Source organism: Dendrobium catenatum, unplaced genomic scaffold, assembly GCF_001605985.2.
Source record: "Dendrobium catenatum unplaced genomic scaffold, ASM160598v2 fragScaff_scaffold_1365, whole genome shotgun sequence".
Taxonomy (NCBI): domain Eukaryota; kingdom Viridiplantae; phylum Streptophyta; class Magnoliopsida; order Asparagales; family Orchidaceae; genus Dendrobium; species Dendrobium catenatum.
The window spans coordinates 402,237-417,664 of NW_021319827.1; the positions used below are offsets into that span (position 1 = coordinate 402,237).

Consider the following 15,428-nt stretch of genomic DNA (forward strand, 5'->3'; position numbering starts at 1 on the left):
TGCTCATTATGTATCATATCTCTAAGAGTAAAGCCACTCATCCACCTGAGCATCCTCATCTCTGCAACACTTAACTTAGTATTATGCTTCTCTTTTAATGGCCAACATTCGACGCCATAAAGCATTGCAGGTCTCAACACCATCTTATAGAATTTTCCCTATGTTTGATGGGGACTTTTCTATCACACAACAAGCCCAATGCATTCCTCCACTTCAACCAACCAACTTTAATTCTGCTGATAATATTCTCATATATTTTACCATCACTCTGAACAATAGATCCAATATATCTAAAATGTGTACTCTTATTAATGACTTGATCGCACAAAGTGACAATCCCCTCACTAGGTCTATTACTACTAAAATTACACTCCATATCTTCAGTTTTAGATCTACTCAAGCGAAAACCTTTAGACTTCAAGGTTGACCTCCATAATTCAAGTTTACCTTCAACTCCCTCTCTAGTCATATCAACAAGAAGAATATCATCAGCAAAAAGCATACACCAAGTTACATCCTCTTGCAAATGTCCAGTGAGAACATCCATGACTAAACCAAAAAGATACGGGCTTAAGGCTGATCCTTGATGTAATCCAACTGAAATAGGAAAATACTTGGTCAAACCACCTTGTGTTTGAACACATGTAATAGCTCCTACTCTCCAAAGCACTTCTCTTGAAACTTTATCATTTGCTTTCTCTAAATCGATAAATATCATATGTAGATCCTCCTTATTCTCTCTATATTTCTCCATCAAACCTCTCAATAAATGTATGGATTCCATAGTAGACCTACCCAGCATGAATCCAAATTGATTTTGAGAAACATTAGTATCACGCCGCAACCTACGCTCTATAACTCGCTCTCATAGTTTTGAAGTATGACAGATTAACTTAATTCCTTTATAATTCGCACAATCTTGATTTGATTGCCACAAACTACCCATGGTGAGCACCTGTTGAGGGAAATTTCAAGTGCGATTATGTTAGTGATGATCCTTAATTCTCATGAGTCTTTAATTGAATCTATCTATATGATCTACTTGTTCGCATGAGTTTTTTTCCCTTAAAACTAAACTAAGGAAGGTGGAATAAAACAGGATATTAACTGAGCTGTCGTTGTTGATCGTAATCCTTCTTATCATTAAAGTTGGGATCCCCAATCTCGGTGTTGACGACCAAGGAGTCAAATTTCAAGTGTACTCCTTTAAATCGTCAACAGTGATAGAGCAGCTAGGACAGAACTTTTTCAATGCTAGTTTCTTGGGGGTGCTAATAGGATTTTTATTTAATAATAGTGACCCTCCGGTGATAGTAGTAACCTCACCAACCAATTAGTGATCTTCTGGTGACTACCTTTCTTAATGTTACTCCCCTTCTTAATGTTACTACCCAATTTGTAGATATTTTAGAGGCCAACAAATTAGTTTCTATTAATGTAGTTCTATCTGTTGGTTGGAAAAGCTTTTAATATTTGGGCATAAATAATTCATTATTTAAAATGAATTCTATAGGAAGAAATTCATATCTATATTCCAATTTAAGTTTTGAGACTTTAAAAAGATTGACATATCTCAATGAGAGACTTAAATTAGGAAAAGTATTGAAATAAATTGGTTCATGATATATTGACTAGTTTCCATAACATCACATAAGAGATTATGCCCAATTCAGACATAAATCATTTTTCAGACAAGAAAGAATGGAACCATTTAAACCTAGAAAGGGCTAGAGGTTTAAAAAACTATCTGGTTTAATCCTATATGAATATATTTATATTTAGTCATATATCGCTGTAAATCTTCTTGAGATAATAATGGATTAATTTTTTCAATTCTATCCATAGTTATAGATTATTCTACAATTTTGATTGAGACTTTTCCTTTGAAATCAGATGTTCAAATTTTTGTTTGTTTATATCTAAGAAGATTTTTGTGTGAAGTGTGAACCACATGCCTATAGTAAAAGAGAAGCATAATACTAAGTTAAGTGTTACAGAGATGAGGATGCTTAGGTGGATGAGTGGCTTTACCCTTAGAGATAGGATACAAAATGAGCATATACGTGAAAAGGTTGGAGTAGCTCCAGTGGAAGATAAGATTAGAGAGAGTCACTTTAGATGATTTGGTCACCAATTAACGGAGGCCTGGATGGAACCCGCTTAGAGTTGAGGTTTTAGAATTTGACTTATGTAAAAAAGGTAGGAGAGCCTATAAAAAAAAAGTCTTACTTGGTTGGTTAGAAACATATTAAGAAATCGATTTTTTTTGTGTAGATATTATATAGAATTTAACTTCTAACATGACAACAATGGCGAGAAAGGACTTATGTAGCCGACCCCACACAGTGACAGATGCCTTTGATGTTGTTGTGTTGTATATCTAGAATATGTATTTTAACAGTTGACTATAAGTAAGTAATACCTCATCTTATGAAGGTCAAAAGCCTCCAATTTGTTGTAAGTGTACATAAGATATTATACATACTAAATATAATATTATTAAATAGTTAGATAGAATATTATATATATATGAGTGTGCATATTTTTATTTATATGTTAATGTAGCCTAAGTTAGTATGGAAGCCAAACCATGAGCACAATAACACCTTATTTGTGTTTAACTTATGAATATATTTTATCTATTAACAGTAATCAAACTCAAGCTAATTATCAGTTGAAACACCTAAGACAAGAACGAGCAATTTTGACAGACTACTGATATATATATATATTATAATTAAATATATATATATGTGTGTGCACTTGAATTTGTTAAAAATTCAGGTTACCAAGAACATAATGAGCAGCTTTCTCATTTCCTTTTGCAGTCGCAGATTACATGGACTTGTTGCGGTATTGTTTGAGGCTATACCCAGAGTTGATAGAAAATGCCCAAAAAAGAAAACGCTGGCTGGACAGCATTGAATTTTTGCCCAGAATTTCCAATTGATGGCCACTTTTATTAAACTAGCATGTACATAACAAAGTGAGCAGCAATTTCATATAAAAATCTTGCTGATTATTGCTGTTCGGTCATGTATTATTTTCCCACATTCCAGCTTAGCAGAACTAATCTGGGACAACTAGAGCCTGCGAGAATTGACTATGTTTTGGTGTTATAGCTGTAATTACCTAATAAAGTTCGATGCTTCATTGATAGCACCGAATTTGAGTTAAAACGCAAAATCTATGTTAAATTATATTAATGTTTGGTTGTAAGACTGTAACTATGGGCCTGTATGTAAGTTTAGGTTGATTATGACTTTGTTTGGAATGCTTGGCTCTATGTCCCCGGACTTTTTTATACTTCTATCTAAAGCTAGATTTAGTATAAAACTTCTAAAGATATGAATCAATCGACTTTGGACACATGAATCTGAAGAAGTAGTCAGCGGCAACCGGAGGTCGAACCTGCGATCACATAATATGCAATGAATTGTCTGTATTAATGCACCAATCACAGCTTATATTTACGTATGAAACTGACAATATATTAGAACACTTAGGCCGTCACCAATATTGAACCTAAGTTCACAACTTATTTTTGTATGGACGAATATTGGTGATTGTAGGCTCCATGATAGCAGATAGGTTTTTACCAGGCAGGTCCATCCCAAGGTCTATATGACATAAAGAGAAACCATTTCATTGGCTTGTTAGTTCGCCAATTGGAGTGATTACCCAAATCACAGCATAGAAATATATGGCAATGTTAGGAGTTAAGCAAGGCACATCAAGCCTTAAGCCACAGCAAAAAGCTTTTATTGACGCTCAACACTGACAGACCAGTTCTCAAGTTGATCAACATTCTAAAAAGGGTAGCTTCATCTTCTTACAGCCTAATGCAAAGTGTCATTTGTAGACTCAAGTACTATTTGATGATACAAGTATGTCAATTTTGTTCATCGAGCCTTCAAGACATGGCACCTCTGAATTAGCACATGTCATCATTGGATTGGCCCTCTATCATAACAATTTTGCCATTGTGCAGGCAAGCATGGTGATCAAAGAAGATTTAAGGAGGGCAATTCCATTATTAGTTAGGCGATGAGTTTATGAAATAAATTCTTTTCAAATAGGACGAATGCACTCTCTTATCAGAATATATTTATTATGCGGGATCTGAACACAGAGAAACCGTTGGTTTTGTGATTGATGAATTGTAAAAAAATGCAATGATGAATAGTAGCTTCAACAGTCACAAAAGAACGGTTCTCTGTATCTGAGACTTCACACGTAATAATCTCTTCCTCATCATCAACCAACACTGAAGTAAGGTTTATCACTTGGGATTAATGACCTGAGATCATATCAACACTACAATGATCCATGTAATTCTGGTAATTGAAAAGGTACGATACATACATCAGAGATATAATCATCATCATATATATTTCTCATTCAAATAAAAGTTTTATTTGGAATAATTTCTTACTGTTTTTAAAATAAATTTTTAATATAAAAATTTCTTAAAATTTAAAAATTTTCATACTAACAATACTACTTTAAAAAATTAATATAAAGCTGTCCCAAAATGAAACCAAAATATCTAAAATTCAAAATTATGCATTGAAATATTGTATACATATTTACAACAAACCAAAGCCTATTGATAAACACCTTTCAGTTATTTCTTTCACTTTTGAAGATCGAGAGCTCCAGAGGGTTCCAATTATTCCCCATCGCAGAAGCAAATAGATTATGAAGAGAGAACCCAAAACCCTTACGGCTTGTTGGCAATTGAGTAGAGTAATTTCATGTAATATTAGTAAATCTTAAGGATGTTCAATACTAAAATTGTTTGATTAAAAAATATTAAGTACTGATAATAAACCTTGTGAATAATATTGGCAATGTAATCTAGGCGATTTTTATAAGAAAACTCATATTAATGTGTCAAATTTAATTTATAATTTTAAATATAAATTATTATTTATTTAAATTTAATTATCATCAATTAAGTATAATTTATAAATAATATAATTAAAAGTTATTAAAATTGTCAAATAATTTAACTAATTATTTAATTGTTAGTCATAATACTAATTAATAATTAATTATTATGTATTATTTTAATAAATACTTAATTATTATTTATATGATATTATCTAATTAATATTATATTTAATTATTATTACAAATAACTAATTATTTAATATTATTTATATAACGGTCACTCTAATCTCGTCGTGTGCTTACCTATATCCCTATTGAGGCTTTGACCACAATCGCTCACATATTATAGTCCGTCTAACAGCTGTCCCCCACCGACTACGGTCCCTCTAACCTCTGTCTCTCGTCAACTATGGTCCCTTCAACATCCATTGCCCGCCCACTATAGCCCCTCCAACCACTGTCGCCCCCCGACCACGCTCCCTCAAACATTCGTCGCCTGCTAATAACGATCCCTCTGACCTCCACCGTCCTGCTAACCAAATGACCGGGCCAACGTTCTCTTGAGAATAACTTACTTATCATTGAATTCTTCCAACCCTAACTATGTAATGTGCTCTATATGATACTTTGAGCTAACATCTTCCCCTGAGGAAGGGCACAATTTATAATCGACTACAAACACTAATGAAATCATTTTAAGTTCAGGCCCTATGATATGTACTTTTTTCAAGATTTTTCACATAAAAATACTAGCGTCTCTTATGACTCTCGCACCTCTCTTTTTTTATTTATGTGTGTTTGATCTTCATTCAAAACTAGGACGTCAAGCTCCTTATCTCTCTACTATCTCAATGTTCTGGTCCATAACAATACTAATTATTTAATTGTTATTTGAATAAATTATTAATTATTTATTATTAATAATGATTTTATTGCTATTCAATTAACATTTATATTATTAATAATTTAATTAATTATTTATATTTAAAATCATATTAATTAAGCTAATTAGATTAGCTTTTAATTTAGGACACGATAGGCCAGTGTAGGATTTGCTTTTTCCCGTTCTCAAAGTACGCCGTCGCCGTTCGGCCCTCGTCTGCTTCGCTTTTTTCTTCGCCGTTCGGCCTTCGCCTGTTTCGCCGGAAGCAGATTTTGAAAGAGTCGCTTCTTCGCCTCCTTCGACGACGTTCCCTTCCTGTGGGATCGGAAGTCACACAGTTCGGCGGCATTCTTCGGGGCTTGCTCGCTGCGGAGGTGACCATCTTGCTCCCGTTTCGCGCGCTTCTTCGGCCAAATCCTGTAAATCGGCAAAGAAGAGGGAAACGGAGGATTTATTTTTCCATGAGATTTAAGATGTGTTCAAATCCCGTTTGCCAGAATTTTGCATAAATCCTGCATCCAAACGGCCCCTTAACACTAGATTCCTGCTCCACCATCGGTTCCAATGTCCTCTTCAGTGCTTAACAGCATCTCATTCTCCGTCTCCGATGATGAATCGAACGAGCCGGTTGGGAAGATGAAGGTCCATGGCCACCGAAAGCGAAAGAAGCAGTTCCTACGCTCGAACAGGGGCTTCCTCGACCGAGCCTTAAGGTTGTTGGCGAGGTGGTGGCCGCTGATGATTTTCATTCCGCCGATGCTATTGCTTGCGTTCGAGGCCTCGAAGCTCGGGCGGAAACAAAGCGAGAAGGTCGAGGTGGAAAAGCGGCAACTGGAGGGTTCTCAGGTTCAAAGAACGAACTTGAATCACCTGGATCCCACCACCAGAGTTGTCAATGGCGTGAGAGAGGGTAAGATGCTTCAAATAAAATGCTGTTTTCTTATTTCTCTGAGCGTCATGTGGTTACTGCTGAGCTTTATTGGTTGTTTGTTTGTTGGTATTTGCATAAAATTAATGAATGTTGTGTTGTTTTTACTAATATTATAAGCTCTTGATCTACTATCATGAAGTTGTCAAATGCAACATGGCTGTCGTTTAAGCAACCCTTTCAATCTATCCAGATAATATTATATTGTTAAGCAACATAATATTGAATAAAACATACTATATTGGATACAACAATCTTCATGTGATTGAACCAAATAACCCTAAGCCTATTCTTCATTACCTTTTTAATTATAGATGGTATCCTCAACTTACTTCATATATTCAAATGTTCCTTATTCTACATATCCATCATATTTTTCTCACACATTCATCTTAATTATATTATTTTATCACACATCCGAGATAGGATTATCAAGCATTATCATCCTTCTTCTTTCATCGACTTTTATAATTGAGAAGACTTCATTCATAGATGGTAAGTTTTTTCTTCTTAAGATCTGAACACAAATTTGGTTGAATTCATCATTGAGTTATGTGTCCAAACCATCTAAGACTACTGTCTCTAATCTTATCTGTCACTGGAGCTATTCCAACCTTTTTGCATTCCGTCTCTAACAGTAAAGTCATGCATCCACTTGAGCATCTTCATCTCTGCAACACTTAACTTAATTTTATGCTTCTCTTTTAATGGAAAACATTCTACGTCATAAAGCATTATAGGTCTCACTAACATTTTATAGAATTATTCCCTAAGTTTGAGGGGTACTTTTCTGTCACACAATAGACCCGATGCATTCTTCCACTTCAACCATCCAACTTGAATTCTACTAATAATATCCTTATCTGTAGACCCGAGATATCTAAAATTTGTAATCTTATTAATGACTTGATCGCCCAAAGTCACAATCTCCGCACTAGTTCTATTACTACTAAAATTACACTCAATGTATTCGGTTTTAGATTTACTCAAATGAAAACCTTTAGACTTCACAGTTGACCTCCATAATTCAAGTTCTTCAACTCCCTCTCTAGTCTTATCAATAAGGAGAATATCATGAGCAATAAACATAAATCAGAGTCTTGCAAATGTCTGGTAAGAACATTTATGACTAGAGAAAAAAAATATGGGCTTAAAGTTGATCCTTAATGTGATACAACTGAAATAGGAAAGTACTTGGTCAAACTACCTTGTGTTTTGAACACAATTAACAGCTCATGCATCCATATCCTTAATGACTTGATTATAAGTATTACTAACTCCTTTCTTTCCTAAACTCTCCACAGTACTTCTCTTAGAACTTTATCATATGCTTTTTTCTAAATCAATAAATATCATATGTAGATTCTCTCTATACTTCTCCATCAAGCCTCTCTATAAATGTATAGCTTCCATAGTAGACCTACTTGGCATGAATCCAAATTAATTTTGAGAAACATTAGTATCACATAGTAACCTAAGCTCAATAACTCTCTCCCATAATTTTAATATATGACATATTAACTTAATTCCTCTATAATTTGCATACTCTTGTGCATCACCTTTTTTCTTAAAAATAGGAATCAACACACTCTTTCTCCACTCATATGACATCTTTTTAGCCTTCAAAGTAATATTGAAAAGTTTCATATACCAAGATATTTCATCTCCTAAAAATAGGTTAATTCTTTAGTTTTATTGCTTTTATTTTGGCAGATTTTACATTGAAGCCTTTGTTGTTCCTTCTTCATTTGCCTGGGCTTTTGAAGCATGTAAAAAAATAGAAAAAAACCAAACCAGCTTTAAAGATCATGCACACACTCAAAGAAGGCTCCGGATTATTAAAAAAAAAACCACAATACTTGATAGTTATGCACACACTTTAAGCTGGTTTGGCTTTTTTTATTCTTTATATATGATATGAAACCATCTATGCTAATTTCTTTTAGTATATCTATTAGTGATGATGCGGGACTGAATGATCAACTCCTGCAAAGAGAGATTGCTTGCTAGAATTAATTAAAACACAACAATATAAACTTTGCAAAACAGTAAGAACGGTAGGTTATTTGAATTAGAAACAAGTGAAGTTACTTGAACACTAGCATGTAATGGCTTGACATTGCAAAGGATAAGATAATTGAGACAGAACTCATGTGAACCGGCACAAGCACAACATTCAATAAAGGACAATGCAAATGAGGTCCTTTCTCTCAAATTTAAGTAGAACTAAGAGTGGATAAAATAACAAACTTGCAACGATGTTACCAAGAAGGAAGTCTAACCAAGTATCTGACTAAGAGGAGAATCGTTTAGATACTTAGCTTAATAATAACGTAGTTGGGCTCCTTGATGGCTATCTTTATATATTTGCTTCTCTTGCAAAATGCCCTCATATTTCTATGAGATTTCTCCTTGATGTTGGCTGAATTTAAATTTGAAGGCTCACTGTTTTCTCCTTTGAGTGTAGCTGATATGGGAGAGAAAAGTAGTCACGTGGAGAAGAAATGAAGAGAAAGAGGGAAGGGGAAGGGGTCGGCCAGCTTGGGAAAGGGGAAGGTAGTCAAGGCGATATTAAGTGGAGCTTAGGGAATTGCTTGGGAATTAATGGCAGCACATGGGAAGAGGAATGAGTAGGCTAGGGATTAGAGAAAAGTAATTAAGAGAAGTTTGACTAATTAATTACAAGCTTTGAATTGTAATTTATTGTGCATGGGTAAATGGGGGAATTAATGTTTGGCTTTGGAAGGGGAAAATTTGAAACTTAATGAGGGTTGTTTGGCAAGATAGAAATGTGGTTTGAAAATCCCACAAATTAAATGAAAATCCGAATTGATTTCTACATTAATTATGCTTGGGAATACCAAGGGTTCAAGCGCATTTAATGTTGGAATAATAATGGTCACAAGAGAAGATGAAAGGGCATTTGTTGTTGGTGGTGAGGCAGAATATTGTGGACTGTAGGGGCTGCCAGTGGAGGTGGGAGACGCTCGGCTGGCGCAGGATGGGGGTTGGGCGTTCGGCTAGATAAAAAACAAGAGTCCAAAGGCTGTTGGGTGATGCTTTGCCTTCTCCAAGGACTTCTCACGCTCACACTGTCAATTCTCCAAGAGAACAAGATCACACAAAATCAGAATTTTATAACATAAACATCAAAAACATTACATGAGGGGTGGAGCCATATATATTGGCCCAAACAAGGGGAAAAACCAAAATACAACAATACCCTTGACACATCACATAAGTAGAGGGTAAAATATGAAATAAATAAAAGACAACAATACCCCTCAATAACAACCAAAACATAGACAACTAAGAGGGGCAAAACATGGAACAAACTAATAACATAAATAAGTCTCATACAAACAATAAAAACTAGAAATATAACGACTCAATTACAGCCGTAGATCGTCGGCCTTTCGTACGGTAGACTCTTTATGGTCCGATGTCCTCATCAAGTGATGCTCACATATTTGAGCTATACTGCTTTTCAGTGAAGTGCCTAAGCTGATGAGTAGTTGCTTGTGTTATTGGTTTGGTGCCATTTGGATCGTTTCATATTTATTTGGTATTTTCTTTTCATTGAATTGTTTGCATGTTCATTAGAAATTTCTTTAGCATCACATACTTTTATACATTGCATGTCATTTCAAGGCATTCGATCACCTAGGAAATCCTAGACCCTAGATTGTCTGGCATCAGTACTTATATTTTCATCATTGAAAACCATTATTACTAAGTATCACAAAGGGACTTATCAAATCTGTGTTTGCAACCTGAAATCGTTCACATGTAATGAGTACTTTATTTCTTTCTATCTAATCATTAAGCTCTTAAAAACAGACTTCTAAATGGTTGGCTTGCCCAATGTTGAGAAGGATCGAGTAAACTTGCAAGCCATCCTTGAAGCTTTCAATTTATGGCTAGACTTCTTGACACTTTGTTTTAGTATTATGTTAGCCTTCAATATTATGCATTCTAAATAAATTAATTATTTTTTCCTTTTCTCTGTGTTGTATGGCTTCATAGATCTTGCATAATCTTAAATGTTCTCCTGATCAAATGCTTTTCTTTTTTTCACTTGCATCCTAGTCAGCATCTTACATAATTTTGTTTAATACTTTGTGCTTGCATATCTAACTATTGATTCATCCAGTTTGCCTAAAGATGCTTAAAGAAGAAGATCTGAACAAGCTGGAATTTCCCGATAATGTCGTTCATAGTTCTCCAGTCAAGAGTGTGACATACAAAACCGATTCTGGCCAGTATCCTGTTGAAGGTAACACCACAATGTTAAGGCACCAAAATGGAACTGCTAGATTTAACTTATTCAGTGGATATCAAACACTTGAAGAAAGAGAAGATAGCTTCAATGTAATATCCTATATTCAAATGCCTTGGCTGTTTTTTCTTAATTTGGTTTATTTATAGTTGCATCTGATATGGTTTTTACAAGATGGGTAATTTATTTTAATATGTGGGCTGTGCTATTTTGTTTTCATTTGAGGCACGTTTATCAAAGTTTATGGCTTTTTTCAGGTAAAGAACAATGCTGAGGTGCATTGTGGTTTTTACAGTGATGCTGGAGGATTTAAATTTTCTGATGAAGATAAACAATACATGAAGGATTGCAAAGTAGTGGTATGTACATGTGCATTTGGAGGGGGAGATGATCTTTATCAACCGATTGGGATGAGTGAAGCTTCTTTAAATAAGGTAATATGATGCGTTCATAATTACACTTGTACTCACTGTTATACCTCCTTTGAATTGAATGGTATTTATGGCAGGTTTGCTATGTGGCATTTTGGGATGAATTAACTCTTGCTGCGCAGGAGGCAGAAGGAAATACAATTGGTGATGATAGCATGATTGGTAGATGGCGTATTGTTGTTGTTAGGGATCTACCTTTCTCAGATCAACGCTTGAATGGAAAGATTCCTAAGGTAGTTTAGAGTCTGTCTTGATTTTTTTCTTTTAGCAATTGTTGCTAGAGAAATGGAGGTAAAACTTAGCAGATAATGAATTTAGGATTAATGAAATGAAGTATGTAAATGATAAGTTATTTTAATATCTGAAAATATCAATGATTAGTTAATGATGATATGCATTTGTATATGTGGTAGTTTTTGATGTTTTTGATCTATTATTTAGACTATATGGATATAGATTAGGATATAATTAGAGTCAAAGCTTGGTCATTAAAATACGGTGCCCTTTGGGGTATTGTACATTAAAAGAATATCAATTATGTTGTATTATTTTGTTTAAATCATTGACATATTTTGGACTTAAAACTGAGCTTTAATAATTTAATGCTTCAGATGCTGGGCCACAGATTATTTCCTCAAGCTAGATATTCAATTTGGGTGGATTCAAAGTCACAGCTCCGAAGAGATCCATTAGGAGTGCTGGAGGCACTTCTCTGGCGTACGAATTCTGTATTTGCCATTTCAGAGCACGGTGCCCGTAGCAACCTGTATGACGAGGCAAAGGCCATTGTTAGGAAGCACAAAGCGACCCCTGAAGAAGTGGACGTGCAGATCAAGCAGTACCGTTATGATGGCATTCCTGCTGATAGTAGGCTTCATGGGAAAAAAGGTAAAGAAATTAGATTAAGCTCTTCCAGAACTATTTTTATTGTTCTCAAGCCTTTATGAAAAAGTTTGCAAGTTTGCAAGTTAGGCTTCATTTGAGACAACTTTCTTTCTGCTTCTTAAAGCAACTTTTTAGTATAATTTTTTTAATTTTTGTATTAAAAAGCTGCTTCACGAAGCAGTAATAAAGCCGTCCCAAACGAAGCATTATTGTTAGGCAAACAAATAAACATAAAATTTTGTGTCAAATTCATAAAATAAATTCAAAATTGAGGAAAAAAAAAAATTCAGTTTGTGATTAAACTGATTTTTTGGCATCGCTTTGGCTATTCAAGCTCTGGCAGAAGCATCTATCATTGTAAGGGAGCACACGCCGCTGACAAATCTTTTCACATGCCTGTGGTTCAATGAAGTTGTTCGATTTACATCTAGAGATCAGCTCAGCTTCCCCTATGTTCTCAGGCGACTTTGGATCCCTAATATGAACATGTTTCCAGTGTGTACCAGAAGGGATCTTGTCAACAGTATAGGCCATAGACACAAGGTAAAACCTCTTGAAAAGCTTATGTAGTTAAATGAGAGATGTATTTAGATGCTCATTTATTCATTTCCAGGAATGCTATTTGATTCATTTATGGAAATTTTACATGCATACCACTTTATACCATTCTATTTACATATTTAACATCCAAAATTTTAATATTACATACATACCACCCTATATTATTTTAATATCAAATATACCACTCATATTAACTTCCTACCACTCATATTTAATATGAAAATGAACCATGGGTGGTATATATGTAATATTAAAGTTTTAGGTGTTAAATATGTAAATAGAATAGTATAGGGTGGTATGTATGTAAATCTCCCTTAATTTATTTAGAAGGCCCTTCTTAATCATCCATCATTAGTTGCTTAGCTTGTTGAGTGGTGAATTTTTGGATTTTTTTACTGCCCCTTTCTTGGGAGAGATTATTTTGTGCAAACACCGGACGGGAGAACCATCCGTTTTACGCTTAGGTATTGAGCGGTACCGAGCCGCAGTACCGCTCGGTACCAAACGTGACACATTTTTATTGGGGTCTGGACTCCGCACAGAATAAATTTTCCTTTCTTCTTGGAGATGGCATACTTTGGTGTATTAAAGCTATTCCTCTTTAGGCTATAATGATAGTTTTGGCTTGGCTTCCACATCCATCATTGATGTCCTCTTTAAGATATTTGTCATAGCAAACTTGCAGCAAGGTCTACACTGTAGTTTTAGCTAGCAAGGCTTGTGCAATAACTATCTCTATCGCATATGAACCATAATTATTTGCCACTAGTGTTGCAATTAAGACCTTTTCTAGTAATGTGTAGGCCCTGCCATTGTATACATTTTTATTGATTGACATTCTCTAATTGTTCAAGTGAGACCCTTTACTATGTTTGTTCAATTACATAGAGTTGGGCCACCTTTCTATTGGCTTTTAACATATTGTGCATATCATCCAAAAATGTTGGCAAAAATAAAATCAATATCATCCAACTTTTGAACAATCATAACAATATAATCGGGGTTCAAGAATCATTATATTAAGATTTCATTTGGGATAATTTTTTTATTGTTTTTTAAAGGAGTTTTTTAATTAAAAATTTTTATGAACTATAATTTTTTGTGTTATAAAAATGTTTTAGAAAGCAATAAGCTGTCCCAAATGAAGTTTAAGAGTGATCTACACGATTGTTAGATATTGAAATATAGAAGCCATGGATTCATATACAAGAAATGAAAGAAAAACCATAGATTGCTCACTTGGTATCAACTTAAATAGATCAAACTATGGACAGACAAGTCCTAGGATTATTTATTTTTTATGTTTGTTATTGTTATTAGTTGTTTTCTTTTTTTTCTTTTATGTAGGTTTGTGTATAAATATTGATTAAGGTTTTATTTGAGACGACTTTCTTACACCTTGAAGTATCTGTCTAATAAAAAAATAAAAAAATTTGTACTTGAAAATTGCTTTAAGAAAGAGCAAAAAAGCTCTTCCAAACGAAGCCTAAGAGATTGAACAATTTAAGCTTTCATTCACTTTTTTTTCATATGGTATCAGAGCAAATTGAGGGTTGTTTTTTCTACTTTTTATTCTTTCTTACTTCATCGATATATCTGATTTCTTCGACTTCCTCTCAATGAGTTAATTATCATGAATAGCGAAAATTGGGTTAAACATGAGTTCCATAGGCTACATGTCTCAATATTTTTTGAATGGAGGAAATTACTTAAATGATCCCAAATTATGATGATCTTTATTAAGGAAAATGAAAAAAAAAAAAATCATTATCTAATAGATCTTTCTCTAGAGTTGAAAAATCTAATTTGCTCTTTTGGATGAAATAGATTTTGTGATTGTAACATGATAATGAAATACTATATTAAATGTAATTAGTGGGTCATACATATTCATAGCAACTGCAATAGATGTTTGGGATGTCATCAAATAAATGAATTCAAAAGCTAAAAATATTGTTTTTATGTACGAGATCAAAATTAAGATTTCAACAATTCATTAAAGTAAGTTTCATGTCATTAAATATTTTAATACAATTGAGTTTTGTTAAGATCTTAAAATAAAGTATAGCAATGGTGTGGTGATTCTCAAATAGTTCTATTTTAAATAATATACAATTAAAACTTATAATATGGAACACTTATGCTCCTTAACATGTGTTTTCAAGACTAAGGGTGTGTTTGGGGAATAATTATTAGGTTAGGTGACCGGACGTAGCTCTACATCAAGACGCCAATAACGCGCCGCCACGTGCTCTTGCTCTTTACCGCGCGGCCGGACGACTCGACTCGGACCGCAACCCGGGATTGCTATGTTCGCGTATTTCTCGGTATTGCTAGGTATTACTTGGCAATAACGAGAAATACCGATTTGTGAAGACCAATATCGAGCAATACCGAGTAATATCGAGAAAAACTCGGTAATGCTCGGTATTGGTGTTCACAAAGCGGTATTTCTCGTTATTGCCGAGCAAATTCGACTAATACCTAGCAATACCGAGTAATACTGAGCAATACTCGAACATAGCAATCCCGGGTCCATTCTGGGACGGTTTATCGGGCCGCGCG

General features: G+C 34.3%; 1 protein-coding gene across 1 annotated transcript; it reads left to right on the forward strand.

Moving 5' to 3' along the window:
* The first annotated feature begins 5,940 nt into the window (after window positions 1-5,940).
* On the forward strand, window positions 5,941-12,938 carry LOC110101424. The gene is made up of 6 exons (XM_020829317.2): window positions 5,941-6,689; window positions 10,861-11,078; window positions 11,244-11,420; window positions 11,495-11,650; window positions 12,029-12,305; window positions 12,637-12,938. Exons 1-6 carry the CDS (start codon window positions 6,344-6,346, stop codon window positions 12,870-12,872), a joined length of 1,410 nt encoding a protein of 469 aa, XP_020684976.2. The 5' UTR covers window positions 5,941-6,343; the 3' UTR covers window positions 12,873-12,938.
* Window positions 12,939-15,428: the final 2,490 nt, after the last annotated feature.

Bases quoted from the DNA above. Each gene is read 5' to 3' on its own strand.
- LOC110101424 (XM_020829317.2), top strand. From the start codon at position 6,344: ATGTCCTCTTCAGTGCTTAACAGCATCTCATTCTCCGTCTCCGATGAT. The intron at 11,079-11,243 runs GTAATATCCTAT...GGCTTTTTTCAG, and splicing joins AAAGAGAAGATAGCTTCAAT to GTAAAGAACAATGCTGAGGT. The intron at 11,421-11,494 runs GTAATATGATGC...TATTTATGGCAG, and splicing joins GTGAAGCTTCTTTAAATAAG to GTTTGCTATGTGGCATTTTG.